Below are 17,754 nucleotides of genomic sequence, written 5' to 3' on the forward strand. Positions count from 1 at the left end.
AGCTGAAACTCCTACATGATCCACAAAAATTAAGTTTGACAAAGACATCTCCTTCAAAATGAATCACACAGTGAAATTAAACTCTTACTTAACATTTTTTTAGAGAAGACTTTTCTGAAATTTGTTCTGACAAACTAATGTCCACAAAAAAATGTACATTTATATACACAATAGGGTTAGTGGAGGTTCGTGCAATTGTGCATTTGCTTACAGGTAGGCATTATAAGCTTGTTTAACTCTAGTGATAAGAGGCATGAAAGCCTTACGCGAAACCTCTTTTACACGCTATTTAACCTCTGAAATCACTGTTATGATTAATTCCCAGTACAGCAAGCCCCCCTTCATATAATTGAAAAAAAAAATCTAATCATATGATGAACTCTGAAAGTATCCTGAAAGCTCCTTCCATTCCCCTTCCTCATAACAGTTTTGGCTATGCTCTAGAACAAGTAAGCTTTAACACATAGGGGCAACAGCCAAACAAAAAGAAAACTGAAGACACAGAAAAGGCTTATTTTGTCCATATATTTTCTAGGTTCTCGATTAAAGTTTTTACATTTAAAAAACACTTTTGACTAGTCTTTGGGAGATTACATGAAATTTGAAACTAGAGGCAGTGCAACTTGAAAATTTTGTGAATCTAAGTCTAAGAAATACCTTAGGACTAACAGAAGTGTAAATAGAGAATGTAAACGCTAAAATATTTCAGCCTTTCTGTTGTTTCCTGACTAAGAAGAATGCAAACAGATTTTAAATGTACCGACAACTTCTGCCAGGCCAGAAGTATTAGATTTCTAGAACAACAAGACTTGCACGAGTTCTTCATATTTACTGCATGGATCATTTAAGATTAAAAATCATAATATCGGAAATGTTCATCATAACAATGGAAAATACAGCAAAAAATTGCTAGAACTATGACGAATGAGAATCAGTAACCCTTGACTTTAACCATTATGTAGTCATAGAACCTGGGAAAACCATACCAGGACATACCTAACTAGAAAAGCATTGTGCTCGAGTACACACCTAAAGCAGGTAACACTTGCAAGAAAAACTGCAATTACCTGTTCCAAATCTCAGTTCCCACACCTGAATGACATCTGTTTCAACAGAATTTTGTAGTGAAAATTGCTTTGGACACAGAACAGGAAATTCCAGCTTGACAGGCTTGCATTAATATTTGTGTGAATTAAGAAAGGCTTAGAACCATGAAAAGCAGCTAATGAATGACAACGTGAGTAAGAACTTCCTGTCACATACATTTAAATAACTACTCTTGCCATTTTCTTCTGAGAAAAAATATAAATATCCATGTTCTGCCAGGCTTATCACACCATTCATATGAATGTTCAGTGAAAAAGTTGGAAGACACTTACACTTTTCCTTACTGCTGTTGCTATTATGTACAAAATCCCCATCGGAACGCACTGTAGGGAAATCATCTTCATCGTCTTCTACCACTAAATTTGAGAAAGAGTGTGTTATGGGAGTGAGAAAGCTTTTCCAATTCTTTAGTGTGCAAGAAAGAATTAAGAGCACCTTCATGGCTAAATGACATTTAAGAATTTTTTTCCTATAATAAGTCACAAACACCCTGCCCCCTCCCCCCTTTTTTTTGACCCAAGACTTCTATCAACATTAGTGTCAGAAAGCATTAGGATACTAACATTTGCTCAATGTTGAAGTTTAGCACTTGATTCTATGGTAAATACTCTATGATAAATCAACAGTATTTTGGTGTTACATCTGGATAACAAGGGAGCCATGATTCAGCAACTATCTATTATTTACACTAGGAAGTTCACCAAGAAGTGTAATTGTACTTACCTACCACTTTCTTACTAGCAAAACTTTCAGGTAACTTGAACAGAACAAACCCAGAAATGAATATAAATGCCTCAGGCGTGTGTATGGATACCATAAAAAGCTGTGCTTTGGGAAGAGCAATTCAGAGATATGTAGACATCCACATGTGAGTCTATTAGGGCCTCAAATGTGCATTCAGTGCTCTACTTCCAGCCCATACATCTAAGGAGCATTCATTATAGCAGCACCTTTGTCTTTTTTAAAGAATGTACTGTTCATATCAAACCAAATATCCTATTGTTTTTTTGTTTTGTTTTTTCAAAAGAAAAGGTAAGAGACACAGCAATGAACCTGAATTAATCTTATAAGGTTAAACTATTGTTCTATAATATCAAATGCTTAAAAGAGCATTTCTTTTGTACAGCTGACAGCTACAAATTAATATAAACTTAAGCAGATTTTTACAGGTGGCCAGCTTCTGAAGTGGAAGTCGTTAACACTATGCAGAAATAGCTATGATTGACCCCTATAATAAAGCATAAATTTAGGATACGTATTTTATTTACATGGCATCAGATGCTATAGTAACTATTTCAAGGGCTATTACTGTGTAAAAAGCTGAATGTTACGGAGGTAAGAGTTTTCAGTTACAATTTTACCTTTATCCCTCTGGAGTTCATCTTTGGAAACTGCATCTGCACAGGCATCGAAGTATTTCTGTAAAGTATCAACTTGTCTACACAAGATATCTCTGAAGGTTTCCATTTCTGCAAGCTTCTCACGCAAGCTATGGCCCTTCTGAATATACAAGAGAAAAAAAGCCTGAAATGCTTCTAGATACTCCGCAATAGTTCAATGTATAAATAAATAAAACATTAGATTTCTGCAGCTATGAAGAACAAACTCAACACCACTATGGACATCTTAGCAGCAGCTATGAAATGCTGTTAATATTAGAAGAGTGCAAGAAACTGTATACGAAGTGTTCCTTACTCATTTTGTCCACTAGCGTCAATTTTTCCTTGACTGCTACTTCACAGCATTCAATATCAGCTTATAAAATGTGATCTTACATGCTCCCAACTTTATGCCTATTGACCTGAAAACAGTCAGCTCTAGTTCAGGATCTTTATTCCTGTCTTTACTCGCCTTTCTTTTGTTGATTCTCTTCTACTCTCCCAGAAGTACAGCCTGCTCAAGTTCATGTGTTAAATACATACACACATGAGACAAGGAAAGCCGTCATCTGTCTATCAGGTTAATCATATTTATTAAGTCATAGAATCAGCATTCATTTAGAGGGCCTGCTATTCTGAGGAGTAAGTGAGGAACAGTTAATAAATGCTCCTACAGGTTTTGATTTTCTTGCCATTGGGAAATGACAACAGTTTATGATGGACAACTGCAAAGCAGCGCAAGCGAGCTTCCTCTATGATGAATTACTAACACATACAGTAAACCAAATCTGTATTTTTTCCATAATTGTGTGAATGAGGCTTCACATATATTCCTTCTTTTCGAGTTGCATGTGTTATTTACACACCAATACTATGAAAACTTTATTCACTAACCTTGAACGAAGAGGTGGATGTTGCAGAGTATCCACTTGCTCCAGAAACAAGAGACACCATGGAGCCATGGCGTCGTAAACTTGATTCTGATCCATATCCTGATTCCGTCTGAAAAACAAACCATGCACAAAACTAGAGTGCTGAGGCTTTTAATAAAAAAGAAATTATGAAAGCAAAACTCATGTCAGGAAGCAGCAGGGGCTTAACTCAAATTGCACCTGCATATTCAGGATGTTGACACAGCATCAGTAAAGTTACTATGAATCTACTTTTTTGTTATTGTAGTCATCTGTAAAAGATTAATTATCTACAACTGATTATATGCCTGCAAAATAAAAAGGAAATACATATTTAAGGGTTCAAGAAAAGGACAATATTCCATTATCTTGCTTTATGTAATCCCTAACAATCAATTTTCACACAGCATTCAAAAACCTACAGTACTCCACAATTAATCAGGGATTAACATGGTTCAGTTTGAAGACAATCAGTCTCAATCAATCCTTCCACTGGTTCATATAGCGCCATTTTATTTTTAAAAGCAACAAAACAGATCACAGAAAAACAGACAATTACTGCTGCCAAGTTCTTCTTTTCCTTTTTCCAGGCTTTTGTAGCCAAATTCATTATACTAGACTGCAATTACTTTTTACACTTGAAAGAATTCTACATAAAGCAAGATGAGATACTAAAATCAAGAGGGAGAAAAAAATCAATAGTAACTAAATAATGAAAAAAGAAAAACATGTCTATTAAAATAACATTTAAAAGATCTTAAAATACAAAGTTTGACAAATTTCCTCACAAATCAAAATCAGATACTAAGGAACTGCAAGAAAAATACTTCCCTAAAGGTTAACGTAAATGGCCTGTGTATGGCAGAGGAGAAGAAAAACACTGAAAGAAAATGTAAGAAAAACAGATGGTTCAGAGCAACAATTAAAATACTGTAAATAGGTATGTCTGATTCAAGCAGACAGTGACAACACTGTAAAAGACTTTTACCAAAAATATGAAATTCTGCAGTAGCACAGAAATTCAGATGGGGCAGGGAAAAGGGGATGAAACAAATGATACAAAACAAGAAGCAAATTCTAGCTATTGTACTTTTTATGGAAAAATTGAAAGTGCATTGACTTGAAGGCAGGAGAGTGCTGACAGAATCATAGAATCATTTAGGTTGGAATAAACATTTGAGATCATCAAGTACAGCCGTTATACCAGCACTACCAAGGCTATCACTAAACCACATCCCAAAGCACGACATCTACGCAGTTGTTTGAAGGCCTCCAGGGATGGAGATTCCACCACCGCCCTGCACAGCCTCTTCCAATGCTTGACAACCCTCTCAGTAAAGAAAGTTTTTCTAGTATCTAACCTAAACCTCCCCTGGACTAACTTGAGGATGTTTCCTCTCATCCTGTCACTCATCTGGGAGAACAGACCCACCCCCACCTGCCTACAGCCGCTTCTCAGGCAGCTGCAGAGAGCAGTAAGGTCCCCCCCTGAGCCTCCTCCTCTCCAGGCTAAACCACCCCAGTTCCCTCAGCTGCTCCTCACAAGCCTTGTGCTCCAGACCCTTCCCCAGCCCCGTGGCCCTTCCCTGGACATGCTGCAGCCCCTCTACATCCCTCCTGCAGTGAGGGGCCCAAACCTGAACACAGGGTTCGAGGTGCAGCCTCACCAGTGCCCAGTGCAGGGGGACAGTCCCTTCCCTTGCCCTGCTGGCCACACTGCTCCTGACACAAGCCAGGGTGCTGCTGGCCTCCTTGGCCACCTGGGCACACTGCTGGCTCATGCCCAGCCGGCTGCCGACCAGCACCCCCAGGCCCTTTCCCACCAGGCCCTTTCCAGCCGCTCTGCCCCAGCCTGTAGCGCTGTGTGGGGCTGGTGTGACCCAGGTGCAGGACCCAGCACGGAGCCTTCTTGAACCTCATCCAGCTGGCCTCGGCCCATCGGTGCGGCATGTCCAGACCCCTCTGCAGAGCCTCCTGCCCTCCCGCAGAGCAACGCTGCTGCCCAGCTTGGTGTCATCTGCAAACTTGCTGAGGGTGCACTCGATCCCTTCATCCAGATCATTGATCATCAATAAAGATATTAAACAGGACTGGCCCCAGTGCTGAGCCCTGGGGAACACCACCTGTGACAGGTCACCAGCTGGATGTAACTCCATTTACCATGACTCTCTGAGCTCAGCTGTCCAGCCAGCTTTTAACCCAGCACAGAGAACACCTGTCCAAGACATGAGCAGCCAGTTTCCCCAGGAGAATGCTGTGGGAGATGGTGTCAAAGGCTTTACTAAGGTCCAAGTAGGCAACATCCACAGCCTTTCCCTTATCCACTAGTCCGGTCATCTTGTCATAGAGATCAGGTTCATCAAGCAGGACCTGCCTTTCATAAATGCATGCTGGCTGATCACAGAATCATTTAGGTTGAAAAAGACCTTTAAAATCAATCATGAAATCTAACCATTAACCATGCAAGATGCATATAAAGAGTATTAAAAACAGGGAGAAAGGACAAAAAGTTGTTTGATGCGTGGGTTAAAACTGGAGGATTTGGACAATACTGCAATGTGTGGGACAAAGTATGTATGTTTGGGTTACAAAGGAGCAGTGGCAGAGAAGCACAAGTTTGGGGAAGTGAAGGCATAACCAAGAAGAAAAATACAAGTCCCCGAATTCTCAACAAAATTCCTCAATGAACAAGACTGAATGATACTATCCCACGAAACCAAGCAAGAAGGAGCCAAGAGTCAATTTTTATCTGGCCCATTTAAAGACTGAGGTACAAGACAAGAAACCACTGGGGAAACAGAAGAGAAATAGAATGAGTATCAAAAGTAGAAGTGGAGCTGAAAAATGAATGACCAAGAAATTGAGTACCTTTTTCTAACTGTACTTACAAGTCTAGATAGAAGGTGGCTAATTGGTCATGAACTTGATTTTTTTTTTCTTTAAAACAGGTACTTGAAATTCAAAAGATTTAATGAGGCACATCTTAATTTCACTTCACAAAAAATCAGAAATACTGCAACATATCTGAACTAGCAGAAATAGAAGTTTATATTTAATGACAGCTTAGACTGAAATGAAAAGTTTTCTTATGAAGCCATACTATAAGGATGTATTAATAATTTAGTAATTTCTGGTATAAACCATGCATTTAAACTATTTTATACTGAGCAAGAGTCCTAGAAAAATAGCTACACAAGTGTAGCAATCAAAGTGGTAATAGTTCTACTTTTTAAGAATTATTCCTGATATGTGTTTTAAAGTATGGCTTTAAAATATCTATTGGAATAGACTTTTCCTTAAAAACACTCAGTCTAAAAAAGCACGATGTATCCAATATATTTCAAGTGTTATGCTTTGGTACCTGGCTTTGGTAATGTATTTGGGATATTGGATCATATTTTGAATTGCAATGCAATTCAGTGCAAAGATTATAACTTTAATTCACTGGGTTGTAGTTTTAAGCATAACAGAAGCCAAAAAATGAAGCTTTAGTTTTTTTTCAAATATTGCAGTAAGGGCTTTTGGCTTTCTTTAATGGCCTTTAAGTCCTCCAAAGGCTTGACAATTAAAATCAAAGTGGCTAAGGGAACAAAAGGATTTTCTTAAAAAATGGAGAGTTTTGGGCATACTATTATTTTGTTTCAGAAGTGTTTGATAAACATAGACCTCAGAAGAGCATTTTAAGTCACACAACACCTTGAGGCATGAAACATTTCTTTAAAGATTTCCTCTAAATGCAAATCTAAACAAACTTCACTATTCTACTAGTAACCTCAGTATTTATTAAATATGCTACAAATATTAAGATGACTGAATGTGCTTTTACTACAGTTTGACAGTGGGAACTCATTCAATTTTCTCAGTAAGTTTTACACACTAGGAAAGGTAAATTTCATTTTATCAGGATATGACTTCATGAACCAATTTATTTTAAAATGAGCCAAAATAGCCATTGCATTGAGGTCAGAGCATTTTAACTAAGGACAGCAAATATCTTGTGATTGCTTTCTCCTTTAAGTAAGAACCTGCATTTCAACTTACAAAGTAAAACTTGCTCATTTCTCTATCTGAGGTTTTAATCTGTCACATCTTAATAGTACTACTTAAACTTACAAGAATACATGCAATCTTAGAAGCAGAAAATCTGGTGACTTATATTTTACATTTGATTTAAATCATTTTCTTCTAACTTTACTCCTACAGTTAATGCTCAGTTAATTTAGTTCATAAAATAAAAGCTGAGGGTGAAAACACACCCCCACTTCTTTCCATATCATTATGTAAGCTTGTATTTTTTAAGGTACCTTTGACTGTCATTTATGCTTGTGATTAATAATTCTACTGAACAGTTTATCTATGCTTCAGGATTGTATACAAGACAGCCATATATGGCTCTCAGCTGTATACAGCTATCAGCCTGCAAACCCAACCAATAGAAGGGTGCTACATAAAAAGCATTTTGGCAGTTTTAACTGTTTGCAACCAAGGAGCAAATTCAGCAGATGGAACAGCAGACAAAATTAATCCAAAGCATGTGCATTTACAGACCATGTTCACAAAACTGTCTTAGACAATTATGTTTTAATAGCCAAGGAGAAAAAGTGAAAATAACATCAAGAATACTTATTTGTCAGAAGAATCAGAAAACAAGTATTCCTTTACAACTGCTACAGAGACAAGCCATCCAGCTCACAGCAGACACATGCAAGCAGCTTAACACAAACAATGAAAGCATGCATCATGCAAAGCCCCACCATTCTACTACCGCAACATCTAAACGAGAGCAGGTCACTGCCGCATTTATATCTTGCAAAGCAGATCATCATTAACTATTCACTGCAGAAATACTCAATTACATTGAGAAGAGGAGTGTTGACACAAGCTTCTTCTGTTTACACGATTTTTGATTTCCCAAGATAAAATTCAGAAAAGCAGGTAAAAGTCTATGTGATAGATGCTAACAGTCTCCACTTGAAAACAAAATAACTTGCAGAAGTTGTATCAATTCATACTACCAAGCATTAGCGCTAAATTACCACGCTCAGTATATAGATGCAGTTCTTTTAAATTCCATGCATACATAGCAGCTTCAAAGCTATACTAAACCAGCATTTGTTAGTACATTGCAACACCTTCAGCTTTCTAAGGTGGTGCGCAAAATCCATTAATCCTTTCGTTATGACAGATGAAAGAGCCACATGATCCAAAGCTTCATGTGATTCTTTACTGGAGCAGCTGCTGCTATCAGCAATAAGGCAGTATGTCACAAAAGTCGCTTTCAGTAAAACAGCTAAGTATTTGCAGAATCATATTGCAGAACTCCATTATGGCTCACACTGATCTGCTAAAGTAGGTCAATAATACTCTTGAGTAAAGCACACTCACAGGAAAGCTCCCTCTTAAAAAGAAAAATCAAATAAAGCAAATTATTCTCCCATGTCTTCAAGGAATTAACATTGATTATGTTTCAGATCAGTGCCTGTCAAGCACTTCAGTGTATGTTAGTCCACCAAGGCAGATATTTTCAGTTAGCATTATAAATTATTTATTATTTTTACATAACACAAGCAGCAGGCAGCTCCTCCCTCTTAAGGCATATGGCTCACCCTAGGAGGTGATGAAACAGACATTAGGATACAGTGACTCTAATCACGTTCTCTGCAGTTACTTGTGAAAAATCCTACTAAAACATCCAAGAGATCAAACCACAGTATCTTACGAAAAACAAGAACGCAGAAAAAAGTAAAAATGCAAAATGAAAAGAACTATAAGGCCCTACGAAAGACTCTGTGGAGACTAAGCAGACAAGCTCTGTAAAACATATATGTCCCAAGGGCTATTTTTAGACTTGCTACACATACTTCAACATATATTGAAGAAAGAAGGGTTACTGCTAGGACAAGCCATGGAAAGGCTACCTAGGGATGGCTGCAGACAGACACTACAGGTAGAGCAGTTCAGGATGCACTTCTGAGGACTGAAGTTAAAGATACAGTTAACATGTGTCTGCAGGTCTGACTTTTCAATTGTTTCACAGCCACTGACAATGCAAATTTAAGGTTTCAAAACCAACGTAGTTATTAGCAGGAAAGCAGAGATGAGAATTTCACAGCTCAGGTCACTGCAGCTGGGTGATGATTTCCCTACCTACAGCCCTCCCAAGCACAGTGCAGGAGACTACTTAGAAAGCAAAAAAGCTTGTAACATGATCTTTGCAACTGCAGAACCAGGTAAAGATATGTAGAGATGTTTTTCCTTCAACAGCGATAGATGGTGCAATTCCATACTAAATAAACACATCACACACAGGAGGAAAACACCAGGCATTCTGAATTGAAAAAATAAGTATTTGACAACTGAAAAAATAGAAACTATAGCAATATAGCCCCAAGACTATTGTAACTGCTATATTCACTTGTTGAATCACCTCGTGTCTTTACTTCTCAAACTCCATATACTTTTGCTAAGTCACTGTGTGTTGCCTGCAGACAATAAAGCCTCCAACAGCTGCATGAGCTAGAGCAGTACACAAGCTTATAAGCCCTGAAACCACATACTGCATTCTGAAGAAGGAGGAAGGGCTGTGGTATCAATACAAATTATTGCAGAGAGAATGCAAGTTGACAAAGGGGCAGCCAAAGGTAAATGACTGGACTTTGATAATCTTTATCCACATACTACACACCCATGTTTAATTACATGTACGTATACTGTTATTCTATTAATTCTCTTAACTGTTAATGAACACAGGAAAACTATTCAATATCTTTAAATGCTGAGATTCCACAAAAGCTGAACGAAGAACAGCCAGGACACTCAGCATGGGCCAAGAGCCCACAGAGGTGAGCAACAGAATGCCTTTACCATCCTATTTCTGAGGCTTGGGAACCACTATATCAAAGTGTGATTTTTACAGACTAAAACTGCTCCCTGAGCAAAAGCACCAAACCCCAAGCTGACAATAACTGCATTCTGCTGTATACTGACTTAGTAAAACTAAAGCAGCTTGTACTGTACAGCAAGACTGGGAGAGGGCTCCCTTTTTCCCTCCTATGAACTTGGGCTGTCAGGAGAGGGACAAGTAAGATCTCTAGAGCTGCACAAGAACTAGAAGTCTCCACTGTGCTATTAGACACTGTCAGGAAAAGCACTGATGTTCTAGCCTCACCTTCCAATGCAATGAATTAAGTGTTCTTACTTGCTTTAGTACTTTGAAAGCTAGAGGGAATAGTCATAGTTTCAAGACTTAGTTCCTTCAAATACATATTGCTTGATCTTGGTTTAAGGACAAACCTTGCACAACTGTGCCTTTAAAAAGAACAGTTCTGATCCTAACTGAAAGCACCTGCCATATCACTCTTTTTAACAGTTATATAACATTACATAGTAGTTAAATTGTATTTAATGGTTACACTAAATATTGCTACATAATTGCTATGTATAAAATAATTTTATCCAATACAAATATTAAAATCACTAAAATGGTAACAATCATATAAACTATATATTTATATTAATTAATAAAATCAATAACAAAAAATAAAATTGCCAGGGACAATGCACAAAACACTAGCAGGCAGAAGAGCCGGGAGGTGGCAGGAGCCCGGGAAGCTGCCTCTGAGCGCTCATCCACAGAGCAACAGCTGGGCAGAGGGAGAGCTGCGTCCTGCTAGGACAGAGCACACAGCCAGAGCCTCTAAGCTCGTACCTACCAACAGTCTCAAGGACTAAACTACACACTGTGTTCACAGTTAACAGACATTCAGGTACTATCTTTCTTATCCTTCAAAGCAGCAGTAAGGAATGTTTACCCCTTACTTCAATTGGGGTGTGTGTGTGTTTAACCTATGTAAAGTTGTGAAGTACTACATTAATATCACCTCTGTACAGAAGTGGAAAAACACATCCACAGTCAGTGTTAGACTGAAGAATCTTGGGCTAAAGACCGTAACTCGATTTCAAAGGAGACACCACAGTTGAACAGCAGGGCTTTTTTCACCTTTGCAGAAAGTTATTTGTTGCAAGTCTGAGCCAGTTTTGGTCCTGGAATTCAGAAGATTTCACTTCACTTATTCAGAAGAAACATTTTTATATCAAGTACCCCTGCAATTCAAAACACAGGAAGAGATGGACTACAAAGACTTTTACAGCAACATAGAACATATCCATCAGCAGGCTTACCAATAAGCAGTAAAACAATCAAATACTTCTGAAAAAAACCACAAAGACCACTAAATCTCTTGTTTACCTAGCACAGTTAACAGTTTCTTGTTATTGCTACACACACAGTAACAGATTTCCCCCCCTCCCCCTGCTTCCTTCAACCCTCAGACATTCATTCAGCCATCAGAATGCTTGGCATACCCGAGTATGCACCAGTAGCAAGTACTGGAGGATGAAGAAAGTTGAAATTGTCAAGGACTGAAAAGTTCATTTGTTTGACAGAGGATTTTAAAAAATGACCGGAAAATCACGAGAACACATTCAGTTTAAACTGCAATCTCAGAACAGTGATTTGGGAAAAGGCAAGGAAAGAGTAGTTTACTTTCTAAACAGTCCTTGTTTTGCATCTCACACCCTATCAAATTAACACATTTTTCTTTACTTTCAAAGCTTAGTCCCTATTCTTATTTCCTTCTTGCTGTAGCCCTTTTTATCAGCTCTCAACACCCACTACCCTCAAAAACAAGGGAAGCACACTGCAGGTAGTTGAATAAAAAAGGTTATACAAATCAAGAGACTCTCCAGGACATGCATTTTTTTGTCATGTTCCTGATATAGCTTCAGATTCCTGAAGCTGTCTAGGGTTTAAGTTTTATAAAAACAGTCCTCCTACTTGTGTCAAAATATGTTTGGTTATAAATGAAGCCCAGTCTGGTTTAAAAGCTTTTTACACATATGGAATTCTGCCATCAGTAGAAGCTTTATGCCCAATCCCAACCATACATCCACTTGACAACATAAAGATTCTGCATCTTAAGCTCAAACTAACTAGGCAATAATTCTGTTCAAAGGCAATTTGTTGTTGTTGTTTTTTTTTTTTTACAGAAGATTAACACGCTATAATTGACACTTTCAATCTAAAGTTCTGAAAGGATAACTACGTAACTATAAAAAAGTTCCGCATGACAAGCAGAGATTTACAAGATCTTAAGTCAAACACCTGAAGCACAACAGATACCAACATTTTTTAAAAGTTAAATGAAAACATGAATTAGTTTAGAAAAAATAGCACTACCTGATTCTATTATTTTCATGTTAGTTTGTAGGTCAAGAACAGTCTGACATGATAAAACCAAAATTCTTCTAAAGTTATTGATGTTTAAGTGATAAATTTTCTTAGCACTTCAGATGTGTAGATGTAAGACCTAGTCCCAGATACAGAAAGGCAACAATATGCATAAAGTGCAGTTCCCACCTCAAAAAACTTTAGAAGCAAGTTTAGATTATGCTAAAAACTCTGTATGATTAGGTTTCATATTAAAAGCACATTTGGATATCCAAAAGGATAGAAACTCAGACGATTTCTACAAGCTTGTTGAATGATCAACTTGAAGCACGACAGTATGTCCTCCCATTACAAGATATAATAATACACTGCATTCTGATAGGCCAGGTACTGGGCAGATTAGTTTTCCATACACGCCATATTACTTCTGTGCTAGTTTACTTAAGTACAAGCATTTGAAAAGTTACCATACAAGTTCATGTGTTTAACCTCCCCAAGTCAATATCCTGTGTGACCACTAGAGGGAAGTAGCAAAAAGGAAAGAGACGCGTCTAAAGGTTACTATTGGTCAAAGCCCAACAGTAACCCTTACCCTGTTTCTGCTTCAGTCCCTGTGCCTATAAAACCTCCTTTCCTTAGCAGACAATTAAAAACAGCGCAGTTTTACCTTTAGCCTTTATAATTACATTTTATACTCATTGCTAAGTGAGGATAAAATTGACATCTATTGCTGAAAGAATGACAGTGAATCAGAAGTTTTCATAGAGATTTAATTATTCTGAAGTCACACCTCTCAGCCAATTCAAAACAGTGAACTCATTAACACCACGTTAATTTCCAGTTAAGATTGTCCGAAGTCATTAGCATCAAATTGACAAATGTTTAGGCACAGATTTCTTAGAATTTCATCTACCATGAAGTAGTTAGGCTCAAGATGATTTAGCTTTTAAAAAAAAGAATGCTTAATACATGACATAGAAACTGGGCACTTGTCAAGTACCAAGTAGGAGACTTCAAGAAGGAGTCCAAGTAGGAGACAACTTTTCACATTCAAAGCTCTGCCATTTGTCTGCAGCTGTCAAACTATACAGCTTATCAGGAAAAGGAGGTTTATATATCAGCCAGATGAACAGGCAGGATTTCTTCCTGTAGGAGTACACATGAAGTAGGTACTCACCAGACCAGTTTTCCCTGGAGGCATACGCGTTTTGAGAAGCATCAGAAGAAACAAAGTTCTAGTTAAACCCTTCCAAACCCATGAAAAGTCCTGCAGCAGTGATACAGAGACACTTCATTTGAAACAAGTCACCTACTCTATCATAACGCTTAAGTTTAAGCAGGCTTACTCCAGAGTTTGTTGAACTATTTTGTGCAATGCAATTTTCAGAAAGCTAATCTTTGATAATTAAAATGTTACCTGACATTACACACAGTATCACTAAAAATACTAAGTTCAACTTAATCTGCCAATGTATCATTCATTTCTGCAAAAAGAAACGGACTGTTTTTATTTGCTGAAAGCCAACACCCTCTGTGCAAGATGACAGGAAAAACTTCAAGCATATCACAGGTCTCTACAATAAGCTGACCTACCCTGCCCTTTAAGAAAAGCCTGGGAACCAGTGGGATACGTTTGTGAAAGGCTGCCTGTAGTGCACCAGAGGAGCAAACCAAAGGATCCAGGCTCTAAGATGCTCAGGACTTCTAGCATAAGCATTATCACCAGTTTCATACAAGACTGTAATACTGTTGGCCATCATTAGGTTGTGCATTAATGTGTGGGTCACCTTTTTCGTTCTTACTGCTTTCCAGAGGGGTAAAAAAAAGTATGAACAAGATACAGGATGCCAGTGTGGTGCTTGGTAACAAGTAAAAGGAGGTGAAAACCTCCCTACAGTAAGCATGACTTAAAATAGTGTACTACTGATAAAACAAGCAGATTAGTAGCCTATTCTAGCTCAGTCTTCTAGTAACTAAACTGTCTCATTTCATGACAGCACCACTGTGTTTTACACAAGCTGTAGGAGCACTTTCTGCAAAACCTTGTGCATTAACTGCACACTGTACTATGAAAAGTCCAGGCAACTGCAGAAACACATTCAATACATGAGTCCTCAGAATAAAATATTTTGTAGACCCGTGTATTCTCTACATGCTGCTGAGGTCCAATCCCATTGCTGATTCCCTTACACCAGTATATCCCTGAAGAATTAATCATGAAAAAGCCACCCATGTATTAAGAGCTCACAGACTGCTCAAAACACTGATGCTACTTGCCTGCAGACACCACAGTGTGTATATGGAGTGATGTAAGACTTAAAGAGAACAGCCATATACTCACTGTAACCTGCTTTGAATTGCAACACATCAAAAGCTGACCTTGCACCACTGCTGAGTGAGGGGAGGGAGACTTCCACCTGATGGTAGACAAGGCAAGGTGTTCCCTGCCTATTCTGCATGGCAGTGACAATCATACTCTGCCACCAGACCTCTGACAGATCTGCATATAGTCCAGTTCAGGCATCACAAAGTAGCAGCCATAAAACCAGCAGAAATGTAAAACTATGATATCCCCACCCAAAAGCACTCCACACTCAAAGCCACCCTACAGTCTAGGACAGTTAACGAGAAGTTTGCAGACTGCCTGTGTACCACAGGGCTCTAAAAAGATATGACCCTTCAGGAAGCATTTTATATTGAAACACTATAAATTAATGAAGCTGGCAGAAAACCTTTCCAGCCAGGTGACAGAGGTTTTGCTTCTAATTGCAGCCTCAGGTCACATATTGCAGACTTCCTTTTCACATGACCAAGGCCAAACACATAGAGCATTTTTTAACTCTAGGTGCATCACCTGGTTACTCACATGAATACTCCAAGAGAAGAGGCTATATATGGCTGGTGCTGTCAGCTGAACACTCTTGATCTGTTAAACACATGCATCTAGCAGGCATGATGGCCTCTTTTTAAACAATCAAAACAAAAACCAGCCCAGCAAGTCTTTGAAGGTTAAGATACACTTGCACAAACCTTTAGTCTTATGTATTGTTTGACTAGATTATGGGAAGTGTAGTCTAAATAGCTGTTGATGCTTACCTCTGCACTTTCTTTTTACATTTCAAAATGGCAGGTTTACCCAACAGACTTCCTCAAACCTACTAATACCACTAAACACATGAAATAAGTATTTTCTGCTTAACCCTGTTTAGCATATTTTGGGGCACGTAGAAACAAGAACCTAAATAAGCAGAAGCTGCACCTTCTAACAGTGCAAAAATAAAGCAAAACTTCAGGACAACAGAGTTTAACCAGATCTTTTACTTACAGAGTGTGAAAAGAAGGAAAAGAAGGAAATTGAAACTTCACCTTGTTAAAAAGGGATGATTTCAAGACAGGAGTGAAGAATCCTTTTGCTGTGAAGTAGAAAATACTAAAACATAAGCAGGGAAGAATTGAACAAAGATACAAGAAATGTGGTTTTATCATGAAATCAGAATGACTAGGTTGCAAGATATCTCCAGTACCACCTCCTGCTCAGAGCATGTCCCATTAGATGCCCAGGCCTCCACCCCATGAGGAGGCATTCTTCAGGGAATTATAGTATCTATTTTCAAAGCCAAAGTGATTGTTACGAAACATAACTGGAACACACAGGCAAAGAAAGATTGGGCTGGTCAAAGTGAAACAATCTGCATTGTCTATAGTTAATCAAGTGTGTTGAGCTGGAATGGACTGACAGCTTCAGTCCAGCTTTGAAAAGTCATAACTACTTAATAAAGCTACAACTTACAGCTGCTGTTTGAACATGGCATCCTTTTGCCACTCTTGGGCCCAAGACAAAGAACAATTTTCTTCTGTCCTCTGAAAGGGAAGTTTCAACAGTTTGGAAGTGACAGCATTTAGGTTTGCTGCAGCATACGCTTGTGTACAACTGCAACTGCTGATTCACTGGCTTTCCCCTAAAGTCTTCTTTCAGGAAATACAGTTTCGAGCAACAAGCACACTTAGCAAATTTAGTAACATTAAATGACAAGCAATATCATATGTATTGAAGAGTTAGTTTGTGCTGGTAACAATGCTAGAATAATGGCATGTGTAAGACATACCCAGCTTAGCTTTCCTGCTTGAAAGAGCGTATTTGATTAATTTTCAAAGGCAGAAATTTTTGTTATTTCCAGTAAAGGTCTAATAGCTTGAGCAATCCACCTGACCTTCCCCTGAAAGCAGAGCTTCCCTACAACATCAACCAGTTTCACTACCAGCATCATAATGTACATCAGGGCAAGCAGTTCTTACCAGCTGAACAGCCTCAGCTGAACTTCCTTGTTGAAATCAGCAATTTTAAGGTAATACCCAAATCTCCACAAATTATTTCAGATTACTGGGGGGAAGAAAGATGCACCTGCCTTTATTCCCCCCCCGCCCAACATTTTCTGATGCCTGTGTTTGTACCAATCAATGTAGGACATTTAAATACTAGCAGTTAAATATTAACCCTTTCTTCATTCCTTCTTGTTTAAAATACATATGCTCAAAACACCAGAATTTTGATTCCCCTGCAGTAAGACCACTCACCCAGATAACACTAAAGTGATAGCAAATGCATATTTGCAAGTATTATCTATTTTCAGAGAGAGGAAAGGATCTTGTTGTTGTCCTACAGCAGAAATTACATTAGAAGAGTTACCTTATGAGTTTCCAATAATAGCAAGTGGATATTGAATTAAAAAAAGATGACGACCCAAAGTCTTGTCGTTCTGTTTTTAAAAGAATACCCCTAGCTAACAGAGTCACATTAGCTCCTGCAGCTATTCTGTTTTTCAGGAGAGGCACATGGTGGTGAAGTGTGCATGCATGTCTTGTGTCTCTCAAAAGAGCCAGGAATTTACCACTGTTGAATGCTACTGAATACGTACCATTGCTACTTGTGCACACCACCCAGGCGGCTAAGCAGTATTTACTCCCTATGGCTAAGGTGTGAGTCTGGTCTGTTAAAATCAACTCAGTGCATTTCACTGTAATGAAAGATCACCAAAGAAAACCCACCCCTTTCAAAGTCATTTTTGAAAGAAAAAAGACTGCCTTTGGTATATGGAGGCATACAGAGTATCCTGTTAAACTGATAATG

General features: G+C 38.4%; 1 protein-coding gene across 2 annotated transcripts in view; it reads right to left on the minus strand.

Annotated features, from left to right (window-relative positions):
• Window positions 1–17,754, minus strand: part of CERT1 (ceramide transporter 1) — an 81,660-nt gene that overhangs the window by 28,956 nt on the left and 34,950 nt on the right. For both annotated transcript variants that reach the window (XM_056324251.1, XM_056324252.1), the window contains exons 4-6: window positions 3,381–3,488; window positions 2,469–2,607; window positions 1,380–1,463 (exon numbers count right to left, since the gene is read on the minus strand). In XM_056324251.1, the coding sequence (XP_056180226.1) occupies window positions 1,380–1,463; window positions 2,469–2,607; window positions 3,381–3,488 (331 nt within the window). The remainder of the gene's footprint in view (window positions 1–1,379; window positions 1,464–2,468; window positions 2,608–3,380; window positions 3,489–17,754) is intronic.

Source organism: Falco biarmicus, chromosome Z, assembly GCF_023638135.1.
Source record: "Falco biarmicus isolate bFalBia1 chromosome Z, bFalBia1.pri, whole genome shotgun sequence".
Lineage (NCBI taxonomy): Eukaryota > Metazoa > Chordata > Aves > Falconiformes > Falconidae > Falco > Falco biarmicus.